A 14,663-nucleotide genomic window follows, 5' to 3' on the forward strand; every position below is an offset into this window, starting at 1 on the left:
TGCACTACCTAAGCATTCTTTACTTTATTTTATTTATTTATAATATTAAAGCACTCGTGCTGCATAAAACTACTGTAGCTACTCTGAATGGTATTTCGTTTAACTTAAGATGCCAAAAAGAGGACTATGGACAGAAGTACAGCTGAAGGCTACAATGAATGCAGTAAACGAAGGAATGAGCGTGGAAAGAGCCTCAGCAGTACATAAAATTCCTAGAAGGACTCTACGCGATCATATCCAGACTTGATCACGTGCCAGGAAGCTTGGCCATAATCCTTACCTTAGTAAGGAAATGGCAGAAAAGATGTGTTCTCGCATTTTTCAATTGAGAGAGATTGGTATGCCAATAACTGCGAAAGTTTTACGAGTCTTTGTTTTTAACTTCTGCCTATTTAACAGTTTACCACACCGTTATGATGTGTCAAACCGGTCTGCTGTTAGAAAGTGGTTGAGACTGTTCCTGCAACGTCACCCGGAGGTAGCTGCAAGAAAAATCCAAATAATGAAGCCAGGTCGTGCAATGAAATTAAATAAATTTACTGTGAGAGATCATTTTTCAAAGCTATGAAGTCTTTTGATCGAAAAAGACTTAATGATGAAGCCAGAGACGATATATAATATCGATGAGAAAGGTTGCCTGCTCACTGTACATTATCACTAAACGGTTTGGCAAGGAGAGGCGCCAAAAGAGTGAACATAGTTGCACTGGAGCAAGCTGAAAACATTACAGTTGTTGCATGCTCCAGTACTCTTGGTACATCAGTCACACCGCCAGCGTTTCAACGTGAGTGAAAATATGACGTGCCTCATGGAACTGTGACTGTTATGAGTGGAAAGGGTTCAATGGCAACTGCTTTATCCATCAAGTGACTTGACCATTTTGCTCGATATACAGTAACTGGAGAAGTGGCGCTGAAATTTGATGCAGCGTGACACCACCTGAGTGCGAACATCGTAGCTGCTGCAGATAAACATGTCATACTATACTGCCTCTCTAGTAATAAAACATGCGAATTGCACCCAATGGATAAGGCTGTTTTCAAACCTATTGAGACCTTCTGGGACCAAGAAATTAGGTTATTCTTCGACAGGAACAAGTCCAGTGACTTCACGAAAAGTGACTTCGGAACAATTTTCAACACAGTAAGGATAAGAGGTTTGACACCGAGCAACATAATGAGTGGCTTTAGGGCCACTTGGATGTACCAATTCGACCCTAACGTCATTCCTGAATGCGCATTTGCTCCGTCAGCTGTGTCTGAAGCAGCAGAACCAGCAACTGGGAATCAAACTACGCCTACAACAGAAAATTCACATCCCAGTAGTACTCAAGATGTCCCACCACGGGTGTCTCCTTCATTGGAAACAGCTTCACAAATTTCTCGCACTGTAGAAATTCCTAATTTTAGTCGTTCTATCGACAATCGTAATGAAGAAGTGGCAGAAACATGACGAGTAACCAGACCCTCGGTTCCATTTTCTGCTGTTCTCTCCACGCCGAAACGAAAGCGCCCTGAGAGCATCGCATGTAAATCGGTGATCTACAAATGAACTGTAATTAAGGCCTCACTGTTTAACGACGTGGAAAAGAACTGTAGAAAGACCAGCTCTAAAGAAGTTTCTGCCACAAGTGATTCCCAATGTAGCACAAGCTCAGGTAAAGATCATGTGGAGAACATGTTGCTGTAAATTTTGTCAGGTTTTGCATGATAAATGTGGTGGCATTAAGAACAACACAAACCTTGCAACGTACAAGTGCCCCGAACAGGCAGAGTGATGACTCTGATGTGTGAGTATCCATGTGCTCAAAACAGGTTGACACTGCGACATTTTAGTTAATTAATGATAATTATCAGTGAAAATAACTACTTATTTTGTGTCTAAAACATGTGGCGTTAATTGCACCATGTGCTCCTAATGATGCCGGCATGCAACATTTTTCTGATTCGGAGTTTCTGAACCTCCAGAAATAAGCATCAACAACGTCTTTATGCTTTTATGCTCAAAAGAGATTAAAGAGCCATATACCTAAATGTTGTTCAATATGACTTGCTCAAGAAACTACATATTATGTACTAAGGTGGCGTTATTTGGCCCCTGTACCTTATATATCTATATTTATGTACGTATGTATATGTGTTTATGTGTCTAAAAGTTTTTACAGTGACATGCAAAAATGCGAAATAAATTGGAAAGGTGTGTTTTTTGAGATTTTTGGCAACAATATTTTCCCTTTATATATATAAAACATATGCGTATATTATAAACTTAGGTATTTAAAAACATGCTCATATTAAAAATTCCACGTTGTGTCAAAATGTCAAAGCAATCAGTAAAGAACTTTCAGAGATTAACGTTTCTGAGCAAACCAACATTCATATTTTTATAACCTTTCCCTTTTTATTACACATATACCAGATGGCCTTCCAGTAGGTATATAACAACACGTGAGTATACGAATCCAGTGTTGTGTCAAAATTTCAAAGCAGTCCGCAAAGATCGTTCAGAGATTTGAGATTTTGAAGAAACTGTAAATACTGATATAGAAACTGTAAATGCTCCTAATCGCAAATCCCCGAAAGTTTTTGACCGAATGCTTTGAAATTTTGACACAATGTTGCACAGGAATACGCAAGTGTTTATATATAGCTGTTTTTAGATGTAGATGTAATATGTAATTTTTCGTAAATTTATTAATAGGGAAATATTGTTACAAAAAATCAAATAAAATTGTATATATTAAAGAAACAGGTACACACGCCTGTAACACGCCTGTATTAGAATGCAACGTTGTGTCAAAATTTCAAAGCAATCGGTCAAGAACTTTTGAAGATTAATAATTCTGAACAAACGAATATTTACATTTTTATTTATATAGCAGATTAAAACCCTACATATACTACAATTAATATTTTAATATTGTTTGGACTTGTCTTTAATTACATGGCATTCAATCTACATACCTTCCTTCTATGACCTGCAAGGTATAAGGCCGATAACAACGTTTCTGGCAACACATCTATCGACAAACGACAATTAGAACCCCAAACCGAGAAAAGGTTAATGTGACATGGCGATAACACCAATAGTACTTGCTGGTGGAGCATTTTAAAGCTAAATACTCTGCTAACATAAAGTGACCAGTTTTGTTTCACTGTCGAGAGCATCGTTTAATTGTTTCAGTCAACAGAGTGGCGAATTCTGCGTTTTTGTTTGTGGATAATGTGACTGAAACGTAACAAACATAATAAAAATTATGACATTATAAGGGGCAGTCATAAACTCTTTAATCATCACCTCAAAAAAAAAAAAAAAAAAAAAGAGCCTCATGCTGAGTTGACCAAGCCTGGTGTCAGTGTTAGTCGTTCCCTCCACATTCAGCCTTCAATGAGGCGCATTTTTCCCAGAGGTGGCTGAATGCAAAGGCCTTGGCTGTAGAATTCTGAATTTTGGTTGCTCAGGAAATGGTCCACCTCGAAAATCCCCTCGTCATTATTCTGAAAATTAATGTCGTGCAATGGTATCTTCAAAACAGGAAAAATGAGTAAATCACGAGGTGCCTTGTCAGCAGACTATAGGGGCTGAGTGTAGTGGCGGCTCATGGAAAACTTTACCATTTTGCTGCAATGTGGTGGCCTGTAGCCTTTTGACTTACAAGTGAAATAATCATAAATCAAAAGAGCAGACGCCAATTGATCCGGCGGCCTCTATGGAATTAAGATACAAAGGAATTATAGACATTGTCTGTGAATGGGCATTAATTGAAATCAATTCGTTTGTGTCTTAATTCAAAGTGGCTGCTGGATCAAAATAGTGTCTGCTCTTTCGGACATGGCTTAAAGAATAGCCTAGTGTGCATCTGAAATGAAGAGATGATTGTCTATCTCACCTTAATTTTATATATCTACAGTGCGATTATAATTAAACTATCAAACCACTGTAGAAGTAGCACCACTGACCAGAATGACGTTAAATTGCAACGGGATGTTATCGGAGAAGGGGGAAAACGTATGGCAGAAGAAAAATAAATAGTTACAAAATGTAGAAATAGATGCCGCTCTAAGCATCATAATTTAATAATGGTTGACTACAAATGACAAGTGAATCATACAACAATGTCTATGGTGTACGTTTGACGTTAAACGAACTGTACTACTCAGTATGCATGGGTGTACAGGTGTGATACTGTTAGTTACGTAACCCCATCCACCATAGCGAGATCATATCACATTGGATGGGAAAAATCGGTTTTTAATTGTCCTGAGGTCAAAAACCGCTTATAAAGCACCACTCACATCGGGTTTTAATTGTCCCGAGGCCAAAAACCTCATAAAAAGCATCAGTCACAACGGTTTTTAATTGTCCTCAGACCAAAAACCGCATAAAAAGCATCAATCAAAATCAAATCGTATTATTAATTTCCGTGTGAATGGCGCAAAACATGCTCAATATCCTGTCCACTGTTTTCTGCGACAAGCTGAAACCGAGAAACAGTGTGTTCCACAACTGATCGAAGTGTTTCCGGAGTCACATTCAGAATGTGTTGCGCAATGCCTGCCTTCAATGCAGCTAAGTTTGCAATCAGAACACTGAACACATCTTTCAGATAGCCCCATAGCCAGAAGTCACACAGATTAAGATCAGGCGATCGGGACGGCCAAGCTGTAGGGAAATGGCGGCTGATAATTCTAGCATTTCCGAAATGGCGCTTCTGCAGCTGCTTAACTGGATTTGCAATGTGCAGAGGTACGCCATCTTGCATGAAAATGACCCCATTCACACATCCACGCTTTGGAGAGCTTATTGCGCTTACCAGAGATGGTACAGGTAACACGACCGAAAGCACCTGGCTCTTCGAAAAAATATGGTCATGTGATAAATGATGCCGTAAACCTACACCACACAGTGACCTTTTCAGGATGAAGTGGTACTGGTTGATTTGCGTGTGGATTTTACGTTGCCAATATTCGACAATTCTGTTTATTGACATATCCTGTCTGATGGAAGTGGGCTTAGTCTGCCCACAAAATCTTCCACGGCCAGTCATTGTCCACTCTCATGCGAGCAAGAAATTCTAAAGCAAAGGTGTCTCTTTCTGGCAGGTCAACAGAAAGCAACTTATGCACATGGGTAATTTTGAATGGATAGCAAAGAAAGATGTTTCGTGGGATTTTACGCACCATACTCACGGGTTATGTCCAACGTTCGGGCAATTCTCCGTGGACTACACGTTTGCACACCACCACTCGTCTCCTCCTGCACTTCCGTGGCCACTGCTTCCACTGACATCGCACCAATTCGTTTCCTCCCTCTACCAGGTTGCACACCAAAAGAAACCGTCTTTTCAAATTTCCGAATCATTTTCTCCAGACTCATGGTAGTCATCGGACCAACGCCGTTTTTCAAACCCTTCAGTGTCCGGAACTTCTGCAGAGCGACATGTGCAGTCATCATGCTTGTAATACAGCTTTACACGCAGAGCGCGATCCTGTATTGAGACAGTCACAGCGAACGTCGCAGAAGCGACAGGAGGAAAAGCCGTATGCCCGGCGTGTTTATACCAACTTCAAGGGGTCGTGCGCATGACAGGTGTTTTCATTTACGTATTCTGACACACGGTGGTCAGTGCATCTGCCTAGTAAGCAGGAGACCAGGGTTTGAATCTCAGTCCAGCACAAAATTTCAACTATCCCCACAGATTTCAATCAATGCCCATACACAACCAACGTCTGTAATCACTTAATGTCTTAAATAGAATATATTAATTTTGCATATATAAACTGAACTGTTTAAGTATATTTAAATTTTATAATAAATCGTTTAACATTGTGAGGAGTAAAATAAAATGAAGAAATGAAAAGTGACTGATAACAGCAGGAATTGAATCCAAGCCACGTATGTCCAGCCCATGAAGTACAGCGACCAGTCACAGAGCTGTCACGCCAACAGCTCCTCAAAAAATCATAATAATCTACACTTGCTTAGTGCGTTACATGCACTTACAAAGAAAAATACTGACCTGGCGCCTTGAGAAACGTAGCACTCACAGTGCCAGGGTGAGTTGATCGTAGTGTGGCTGACTAACATTTCAGCACTCAAAAGTGGTTTCTAGTTATTGCCTAACCGCATACCAACACACGTTATAAGAGAAAGGGAATAATTTTAGAGCGATTTCTGGCTATATTCGAACAGAAATGTCGTAACTTTAATGCAATTCCCATCTTGCATTCGAAGAGAGGTAGCGTAATTTTATTGCGATATTTACAGTGTACTGCAGCACATTAGCGCATACAACCTGCTGCTACTGGGATGAGACAGAATTTGATAGCCCAAAGAAACAGCTTGTGCGTCTGTATCGCCGCGCGGAGTGGCCAGTGGCCGAGCGGTTTGAGGCGCCATGTCACGGACTGCGCGGCCCCTCCCGCCAGGGGTTCGAGTCCTCCCTCGGGCGTGGGTATATGTGTTGTTCCTAGCATAGGTTAGTTTAAGTTAGCTTAAGTAGTGTGTAAGACTTGGGATCGATGACATCAGCAGCTTGGTCCCATAGGACTTCACACACATTTGAACATTTTTGCATCTGTATCCTGTGCAGAGCGAGCTGGTGCGTTTACATGGAACAAGAGCATCCCTTTTCACAACTTCCCGCGACACTTTGTATCGGCAGCCTTCGGTAAAGCCTGTCAGAAGATTTCGGTAGTACGCTCCTGTGGTGGTTTGCACTTATCAGCATACGTAATGACACCACACTACGGCAGTACGGAAAAACACACAGCATAACCTTGCCCTATGATGGTCAGTACAGTCTTAAACTGTACTGAGTCCACATTTTTCCATTGTTGTCTTCCCTCCTTTGCATAGAGACCATAATGGTACATCCAACAATCGTCCATGGTGATTAGGTGGCCAAAGTAGTAGTCTGCATTGGCCTGACATAGCTGCAATATATCTGCTGATCCCTCAGCCCTGCGTGATTTCTGAATGGGCGTGAGCAGTCGCCGGACCCAGTGGGCTGCAACGTGTGTCACATTCAAAATGTCGTGTAACACGTTCAAAATTGGTCCATACCATTTTAATTTTTTCACCGTAGCCTCGATTGTGACACCCGATCTTCGAGCACCAGGGTTTCCAACTTCTTTTTCAATTTCCGGTCCCTCACAGAGACATATTAAGGTGACAAAAGTCATGGGATAGTTCTTAATATCGTGTCGGACCTCCTTGGCGCAGTGCAGCGGCTCGACATGGCATGGACTCAACAAGTCGTTGAAAGTCCCTTGCAGATATACTGAGCCATGTGCCTCTACAGCCGTCCGTAACTGCGAAATTGATTTTGTGTGCGAAGTGACCTCTCGATTACCTTCCATAAATGTTCACTGGGTGGCCAGATCATTCGCTCGAATTGTCCAGAATGTTCTGCAAACCAATCGCGGGCAGCTGTGACCTGGTGACATGGCGCATTGCCATCCATAAGAATTCCGTCGTTGCTGGGAACATGAAGTCCACGAATGGCTGCAAATAGTCTACAAGCAGACGGAGATAACAATTTCCAGTCAATGACTGATTCAATTGGACCAGAGGATCCAGACCATTCCATGCAAACAAAGCCCACGCCATTATGGAGCCACTGGCCAGCTTGCACAGTGCCTTCTTGACAGCTTCAGTCAATAGCTTCGAGTGGTCTATGTTACACTCGAACCCTACCATCAGCTCTTTCCAATTGAAATAGGGATTCATCTGACGATGCCACGATTTTCCAGTCGTCTACGTTCCAACCGATATGGTCACGAGCCCAGGAGAGGCGCTGCAGGCGATGTCGTGGTGTTAGCAAAGGCACTCGCGTCACTAGTCTGTTGCTACAGCCCTTTAACGCCACACTTCTCCGCACTGTCCTAACTTATAGACCGGCGTACATAACACATTGATTTCTGCGGTTATTTCATTCACTGTTGCTTGCCTGTTAGCATTCACAACTCTAAGCAAACACCGGTGGTTCAAATGGCTCTGACCACTATGGGACTTAACATCTGAGGTCGTCAGTCCCCTAGAACTTAGAAGTATTTACACCTAACTAGCCTAAGAACATCACACACATCAGTGCCCGAGGCAGAGTTCGGACCTGCGATCGTAGCGGTCGCGCGGTTCCAGACTGAAGCGCCTACAACCGCTCGGCCACAACAGCCGGCAAACGCCGGTGCTCTCGGTCGTTAAGTGATGGCCCTCGGCCACTGCGTTGTACGTGGTGAGAGGTAATGCCAAAAATTTGGTATCCTCAGCACGCTCTTGGCACTTCAGCTCTCGGAATATAGAATGGCCTAACAATTTCCGAAACTGAATAGTTCCTACTACCATCCCGCGTTCAAAGTCCGTTCATTCCCGTCGTGCTGCCACAGTCACGGCGGAAGCCTTTCCACGTGAATCACCTGAGTACAAATGACAGCTCCGCCAATGCACTGCCCTTCTGTACCTTGTGTACGTGATACTACCACCATCTGTATATGTGCATATCGCTATCCCATGGCTTTTTGTCACCTCAGTGTAGTGTAGTATGCCGCTTTCTTGTTAGTCATTCAAACTTATTGCCGTTACTGGAAGGTTATGCGCCGCACAGCCATTACATCATATGATGGGACATTGTTGTCGTGCACTTACACCAGCTTAGCGTGGATTGTTATAGTGTTGTTCCCCTTTAGATGCAGGGACCGAGCCGGCCGCGGTGGCCGAACGGCTCTAGGCGCTTCAGTCCGGAACCGCGTGACTGCTACGGTCGCAGGTTCGAATCCTGCCTCGGGCATGGACGTGTGTGATGTCCTTAGGTTAGTTACGTTTAAGTAATTCTAAGTTCTAGGGGACTGATGACCTCAGATGTTAAGTCCCATAATGCTTAGAGCCATTTTGCAGGAACCGAAATACCGCTCGGGAAGACGACGGTTCAAACCAGCGTCTGGCCATCCAGATTTATATTTTTCGTGATTTCCCTCAGTCTCTCCAGGAAAATGTATGGGTGGTTCCTTTGAAAGGGCACGGTCGATTTTCTTCCCCATCCTTTACACAATCCGAGCTTCTGCTCCATCTCTAATGACCTCGATGTCGACGGGACATTGAACACCATGTTCATTCCTTCCTTCCTTCCGAATTACTACGCACTAATATTATCACGTCCTGTTCGGCCACGTTTCTGACAACGTGCAACACGAGTGCACGAAGAGTTTTCTTAGTCAAGGCCACCTGTAACCAACAGAGTGCCCATGGTGTGAGAATATAAAGGAGTAAAGTTATTTAGCGAATATTCGTTCCACCAGCAAAGCCTCTGCAGCATTTTGTCACTCTGGCTCCTGTAGCGACGTGTGCGACGATAATATAGCGCGGGGATCTGAACGGGTACCAGGGCTGCAGGCATGTACCTGCGAACAACCAAAACCAGTTTCCGAGGTGATAAAACTTTACGTGTATTCCTCGTAAGCGCAAGAAGCTCAAAGACATGCTGACTGTTCGATAACTGTTGGTAATTTAAGAAGTACTTGGATCCATCTCATTCGGCTCCTGGCTTACATCCACAGATCCGCCGTCAGTGACACCGACCCCTGAAGACGGCGCCCTGGAAGTTCGCCTGGGGGACAACGTGAGGATGGAGTGCCAGGCAGAAGGCGTGCCGCAACCCATCGTCACATGGACCTACAACGTACGTCCAGCTGTCACGTTTCGCCTATTATCTTGCATTCTGCCATATGACAATTTGTTCTTCTTTTCCTATTCACCTAACGTACAATTGGCTTTCCAATAAAGATGGACACATGGACGCCCGCAGAAATTTATCTGTAGGGGCGGCGGGCTGGGGGGGGGGGGGGGGGGGGGAACAGAGGAGAAGAGGGGAGCAACACACTCAAATTCCCAATTTGGTCAGTTTCGAGATGTGTATGGCCACAAGAACTAAATTTTATAGGTGAAACAAGAATATTATTACGTCCTAGACAACTTATGCATATCGACACACTTCTAAAAGTATATGAGAATTCTGTAATGAACAAAAACTCTGTACTGCAAATTCCAGGGCTAGGGTCGTCTCCTCTTGCCCCCTTGTAGACACGTATGGATCACATCTTTTTCAAACGCTGATGACCACGTGTAACCAGGCCAGGCTTCAAGCTCAGAAGAGGCACTGCCCAATACTCTTAGTTGAACTCTCTTAAGCTGCACACATAGAAAAGTAGTTTTCACAGTCAATTTACGCAACCAAAAAGCTGACAATAGATTGATGTAATAGCGCAGTGACTGACTTTTTTTGATCGTAGGTTGACTTTCAGGAAACATTGCGATTACCTAGAACAGACAATGACCGCTCTTAACAGCTTTATTCAATGCTTTCTGACAAACGGATGGGGTGCAGATGCAAACGTGTTCCGTACATGAGGCCTTTTCCTGTGCTGTTTCGTTGGAGAATACGCATTTCAGGAGCTGCAAAATTCTTCTAATAGCTCAAGAGCTGACGTCGCATTAATTCATTTCCGTAGTCTAATTACAGTACGATTAACATTGACCCGTTTAGACGAACTCATCCTTGCCGACTAATCGAACTCTGAAATTCACTGGGGCTTTTACCGGCCTGTGGGAACGAGAGTGTTTCCAGGGATACTAATGGCACGCCCTTTGAGACCATGTTCCTGATGACGTCCAACCAAAGTCCGTGAAGAGTTTTCTTAGGTAAAGAGCGCCTCAGTGCCCGTTTTAGGTCACTTGTCCATGTAGGCGACTTACCATTTGTCCCCTCCCTTTTTCGCACATTTTCACCTGTCAATTACCGCTATTAACTGTGATACGCACTATATTCAAATGCAATTAGGTACTCAAGGAGCACCTCTCAGCTTGGCTCCCCAAGCGGGAGCTAGAAATTGTGAAGTGTCCTGCATAGAAATCTTCCACTTACGGTGCCTCTGACGCCCCCTCTCAACCAGGCGCACCAAGCGGCAGAGCTTGTGTCGCTTGGGCCTTGAAGCGGCCCTGGGGCACCTGTGACCACCCATCGTGTGGCAATGTAAGGAGACAGAGCTGCTCAATGAAAATTCGTTGCTCCAGGAAAGCCTCTACCGGTAGCTACAAGTTTTTGATCAAATGGAATGTATTAAACAGACTGAGTGTTGCAGTTGATCGTTCCGAGGATAATTTGTTTATTTGGAGCTATTTCAGACAGTGTCCTTGTTGTGTTGAGCAAACGAAGGCCCATTTGCAACATTGCTCAGTCTCTCCTTCGCCACACAGGAAGATGTTTTCTAGTCATTCGAATCACTGTTGGCCAGAAGCCGAAGACATAAGTAAGGGAAAGTATTTTCGTGATAAGATAATTTCGTGATTTTTTTGTTAACTCACTGCTTGTAGTATCTTGGGACGTCATTGTTGGCAGAATCTGTTGAACTAGATGAACTCTAGTATTCGTCTTACGACTACACTGACAGAAAAAATCGTTAACTCCAACAAATAATTAATGTAAAGAATGAAATGTCGATGATAAATTTGTCTAGGTGACATATTCAAGTGATTAACACAGTAAGATCACATGTTAATGTAAGCTCGAGATATACTATTGCAAATGTAAAATTCTGGTACATTAATAATCGGTGGAACCGCCGGAATATCGAATAGAAAGGAAGCAAACGTGCGTGATGTGCCGGCAGTCAATTTGTGGCATGGGGTACCATGCTTCTTGTGCTGGATCGGCCAATACGAGGACGGTTAATGCTGTTTCAGGATGACACTTGAGCTGTCGTCCGATGATGTTCCATATGTGTTCGATTGGAGACATATCTGGTGATAGATCAGGCCAAGGAAACTTGTCGACACTCTGTACAGCACGTTGGATTACGACAGCAGTATATGGGCGAGCGTTATCCTGTTGGAAAACATCCCCTGGAATGCTGTTCATGAATGGCATCACAAGTCGAACTGCCCTCTGTCGGCAGTGCGCCGCCCTATAAAGCCCGTTTGGCGGATGTATCTGCCGGAACTACTTGCGATCAAGTGCTTGGCAAATGAAAGTACACTCCTGGAAATTGAAATAAGAACACCGTGAATTCATTGTCCCAGGAAGGGGAAACTTTATTGACACATTCCTGGGGTCAGATACATCACATGATCACACTGACAGAACCACAGGCACATAGACACAGGCAACAGAGCATGCACAATGTCGGCACTAGTACAGTGTATAGCCACCTTTCGCAGCAATGCAGGCTGCTATTCTCCCATGGAGACGATCGTAGAGATGCTGGATGTAGTCCTGTGGAACGGCTTGCCATGCCATTTCCACCTGGCGCCTCAGTTGGACCAGCGTTCGTGCTGGACGTGCAGACCGCGTGAGACGACGCTTCATCCAGTCCCAAACATGCTCAATGGGGGACAGATCCGGAGATCTTGCTGGCCAGGGTAGTTGACTTACACCTTCTAGAGCACGTTGGGTGGCACGGGATACATGCGGACGTGCATTGTCCTGTTGGAACAGCAAGTTCCCTTGCCGGTCTAGGAATGGTAGAACGATGGGTTCGATGACGGTTTGGATGTACCGTGCACTATTCAGTGTCCCCTCGACGATCACCAGTGGTGTACGGCCAGTGTAGGAGATCGCTCACCACACCATGATCCCGGGTGTTGGCCCTGTGTGCCTCGGTCGTATGCAGTCCTGATTGTGGCGCTCACCTGCACGGCGCCAAACACGCATACGACCATCATTGGCACCAAGGCAGAAGCGACTCTCATCGCTGAAGACGACACGTCTCCATTCGTCCCTCCATTCACGCCTGTCGCGACACCACTGGAGGCGGGCTGCACGATGTTGGGGCGTGAGCGGAAGACGGCCTAACGGTGTGCGGGACCGTAGCCCAGCTTCATGGAGACGGTTGCGAATGGTCCTCGCCGATACCCCAGGAGCAACAGTGTCCCTAATTTGCTGGGAAGTGGCGGTGCGGTCCCCTACGGCACTGCGTAGGATCCTACGGTCTTGGCGTGCATCCGTGCGTCGCTGCGGTCCGGTCCCAGGTCGACGGGCACGTACACCTTCCGCCGACCACTGGCGACAACATCGATGTACTGTGGAGACCTCACGCCCCACGTGTTGAGCAATTCGGCGGTACGTCCACCCGGCCTCCCGCATGCCCACTATACGCCCTCGCTCAAAGTCCATCAACTGCACATACGGTTCACGTCCACGCTGTCGCGGCATGCTACCAGTGTTAAAGACTGCGATGGAGCTCCGTATGGCACGGCAAACTGGCTGACACTGACGGCGGCGGTGCACAAATGCTGCGCAGCTAGCGCCATTCGACGGCCAACACCGCGGTTCTTGGTGTGTCCGCTGTGCCGTGCGTGTGATCATTGCTTGTACAGCCCTCTCGCAGTGTCCGGAGCAAGTATGGTGGGTCTGACACACCGGTGTCAATGTGTTCTTTTTTCCATTTCCAGGAGTGTAGTTCCTTGGCTAGCTGCGACATCTGGTGAAGCCACTCTGCACGCTCCGTGTATGGGTAGCAGTCCCTGGCGGCCGTTGGTGGAGACCTGATGTTATGTTGTGTTATGGGCGTCTGTAAATATTTGTGTTGACAACACAAGCGACCTAGGTTTTCCTGGTAAATATAAGTCTTGTGATGCAGGCATCCCATGTTGGTTGGACGTGAAGTGGGTTGCCGACGCAGTAGGCGCTACGATGTACAAAGTGGGCGGCCACAGCAGATGTCTGCCCATTACAAATGGTTCAAATGGCTCTGAGCACTATGGGACTCAACTGCTGAGGTCATTAGTCCCCTATAACTTAGAACTAGTTAAACCTAACTAACCTAAGGACATCACAAACATCCATGCCCGAGGCAGGATTCGAACCTGCGACCGTAGCGGTCTTGCGGTTCCAGACTGCAGCGCCTTTAACCGCACGGCCACTTCGGCCGGCCTGCCCATTACACAATACTACCCTCTCCAACTGTCGGCAGTCTTTGTCAGTCAACAGACGAGGTCGGACTGTACGGTTTTGTGGTGTAGGTGTCCCTTCACGTTTCCACTTCACCGTCACATCGAAAACAGTATGACGCAAGTGACAATCACCTGACCATGTTTGAAGTCCTTGAGTACCAAGCAGCGACCCATTCTGCTCTCTCACATTGTCTAATGACTACTGAGATCGCTGATATGGAGTACCTGGCAGTAGGTAGCAGCACAATGCACGTAATATGAAAAACGTATGCGTCTGAGGGTATCCAGATACTTTTGATCCTATAGTGTATCTGATGCGACTAAGGAGCCCTGGAGAAATAGCTACAAACGAAGGCTGCCTGCCATCTATACTAGAATAAATAACATCAGAAACAGGTTCCCTCACGATTTCTGGCTCAAGTAGCCAGCAGGGTACACCTAAGGCCAGAGTGCTACAGAGGGACTGGGCAATCTCTGATCCTGAAACTGATTTTAAACATCCGAATTTGGTTAGTTTATAACTGCAGGGAACATCTCTATAATAATAATTGTAACAGTATTAATGAGGAAGATTGATAGTAGCAGATGTAGTAGTGATAGAAGTTATAATCTATCTGCACTAACAATAAATCTATAAAACCGTCGTGACTGTCTGTCCTTGAACACGCTAATCTTCAAAACTTCTAAAAGAATTTTCAGGGTTTTTTTGCAGGTAACTT

The 14,663-nt window shown here is 45.1% G+C and overlaps 1 protein-coding gene across 1 annotated transcript in view; it reads left to right on the forward strand.

The window, feature by feature from the left end:
- LOC124594352 (limbic system-associated membrane protein-like) overlaps positions 1-14,663 on the forward strand; it is a 237,642-nt gene that overhangs the window by 174,513 nt on the left and 48,466 nt on the right. Inside the window, exon 5 of the mRNA XM_047132719.1 lies at positions 9,555-9,676. Within this exon, the coding sequence (XP_046988675.1) occupies positions 9,555-9,676 (122 nt within the window). The remainder of the gene's footprint in view (positions 1-9,554; positions 9,677-14,663) is intronic.

The sequence above is a fragment of the Schistocerca americana genome, chromosome 2 (assembly GCF_021461395.2).
Source record: "Schistocerca americana isolate TAMUIC-IGC-003095 chromosome 2, iqSchAmer2.1, whole genome shotgun sequence".
In the NCBI taxonomy this organism is placed as follows: domain Eukaryota; kingdom Metazoa; phylum Arthropoda; class Insecta; order Orthoptera; family Acrididae; genus Schistocerca; species Schistocerca americana.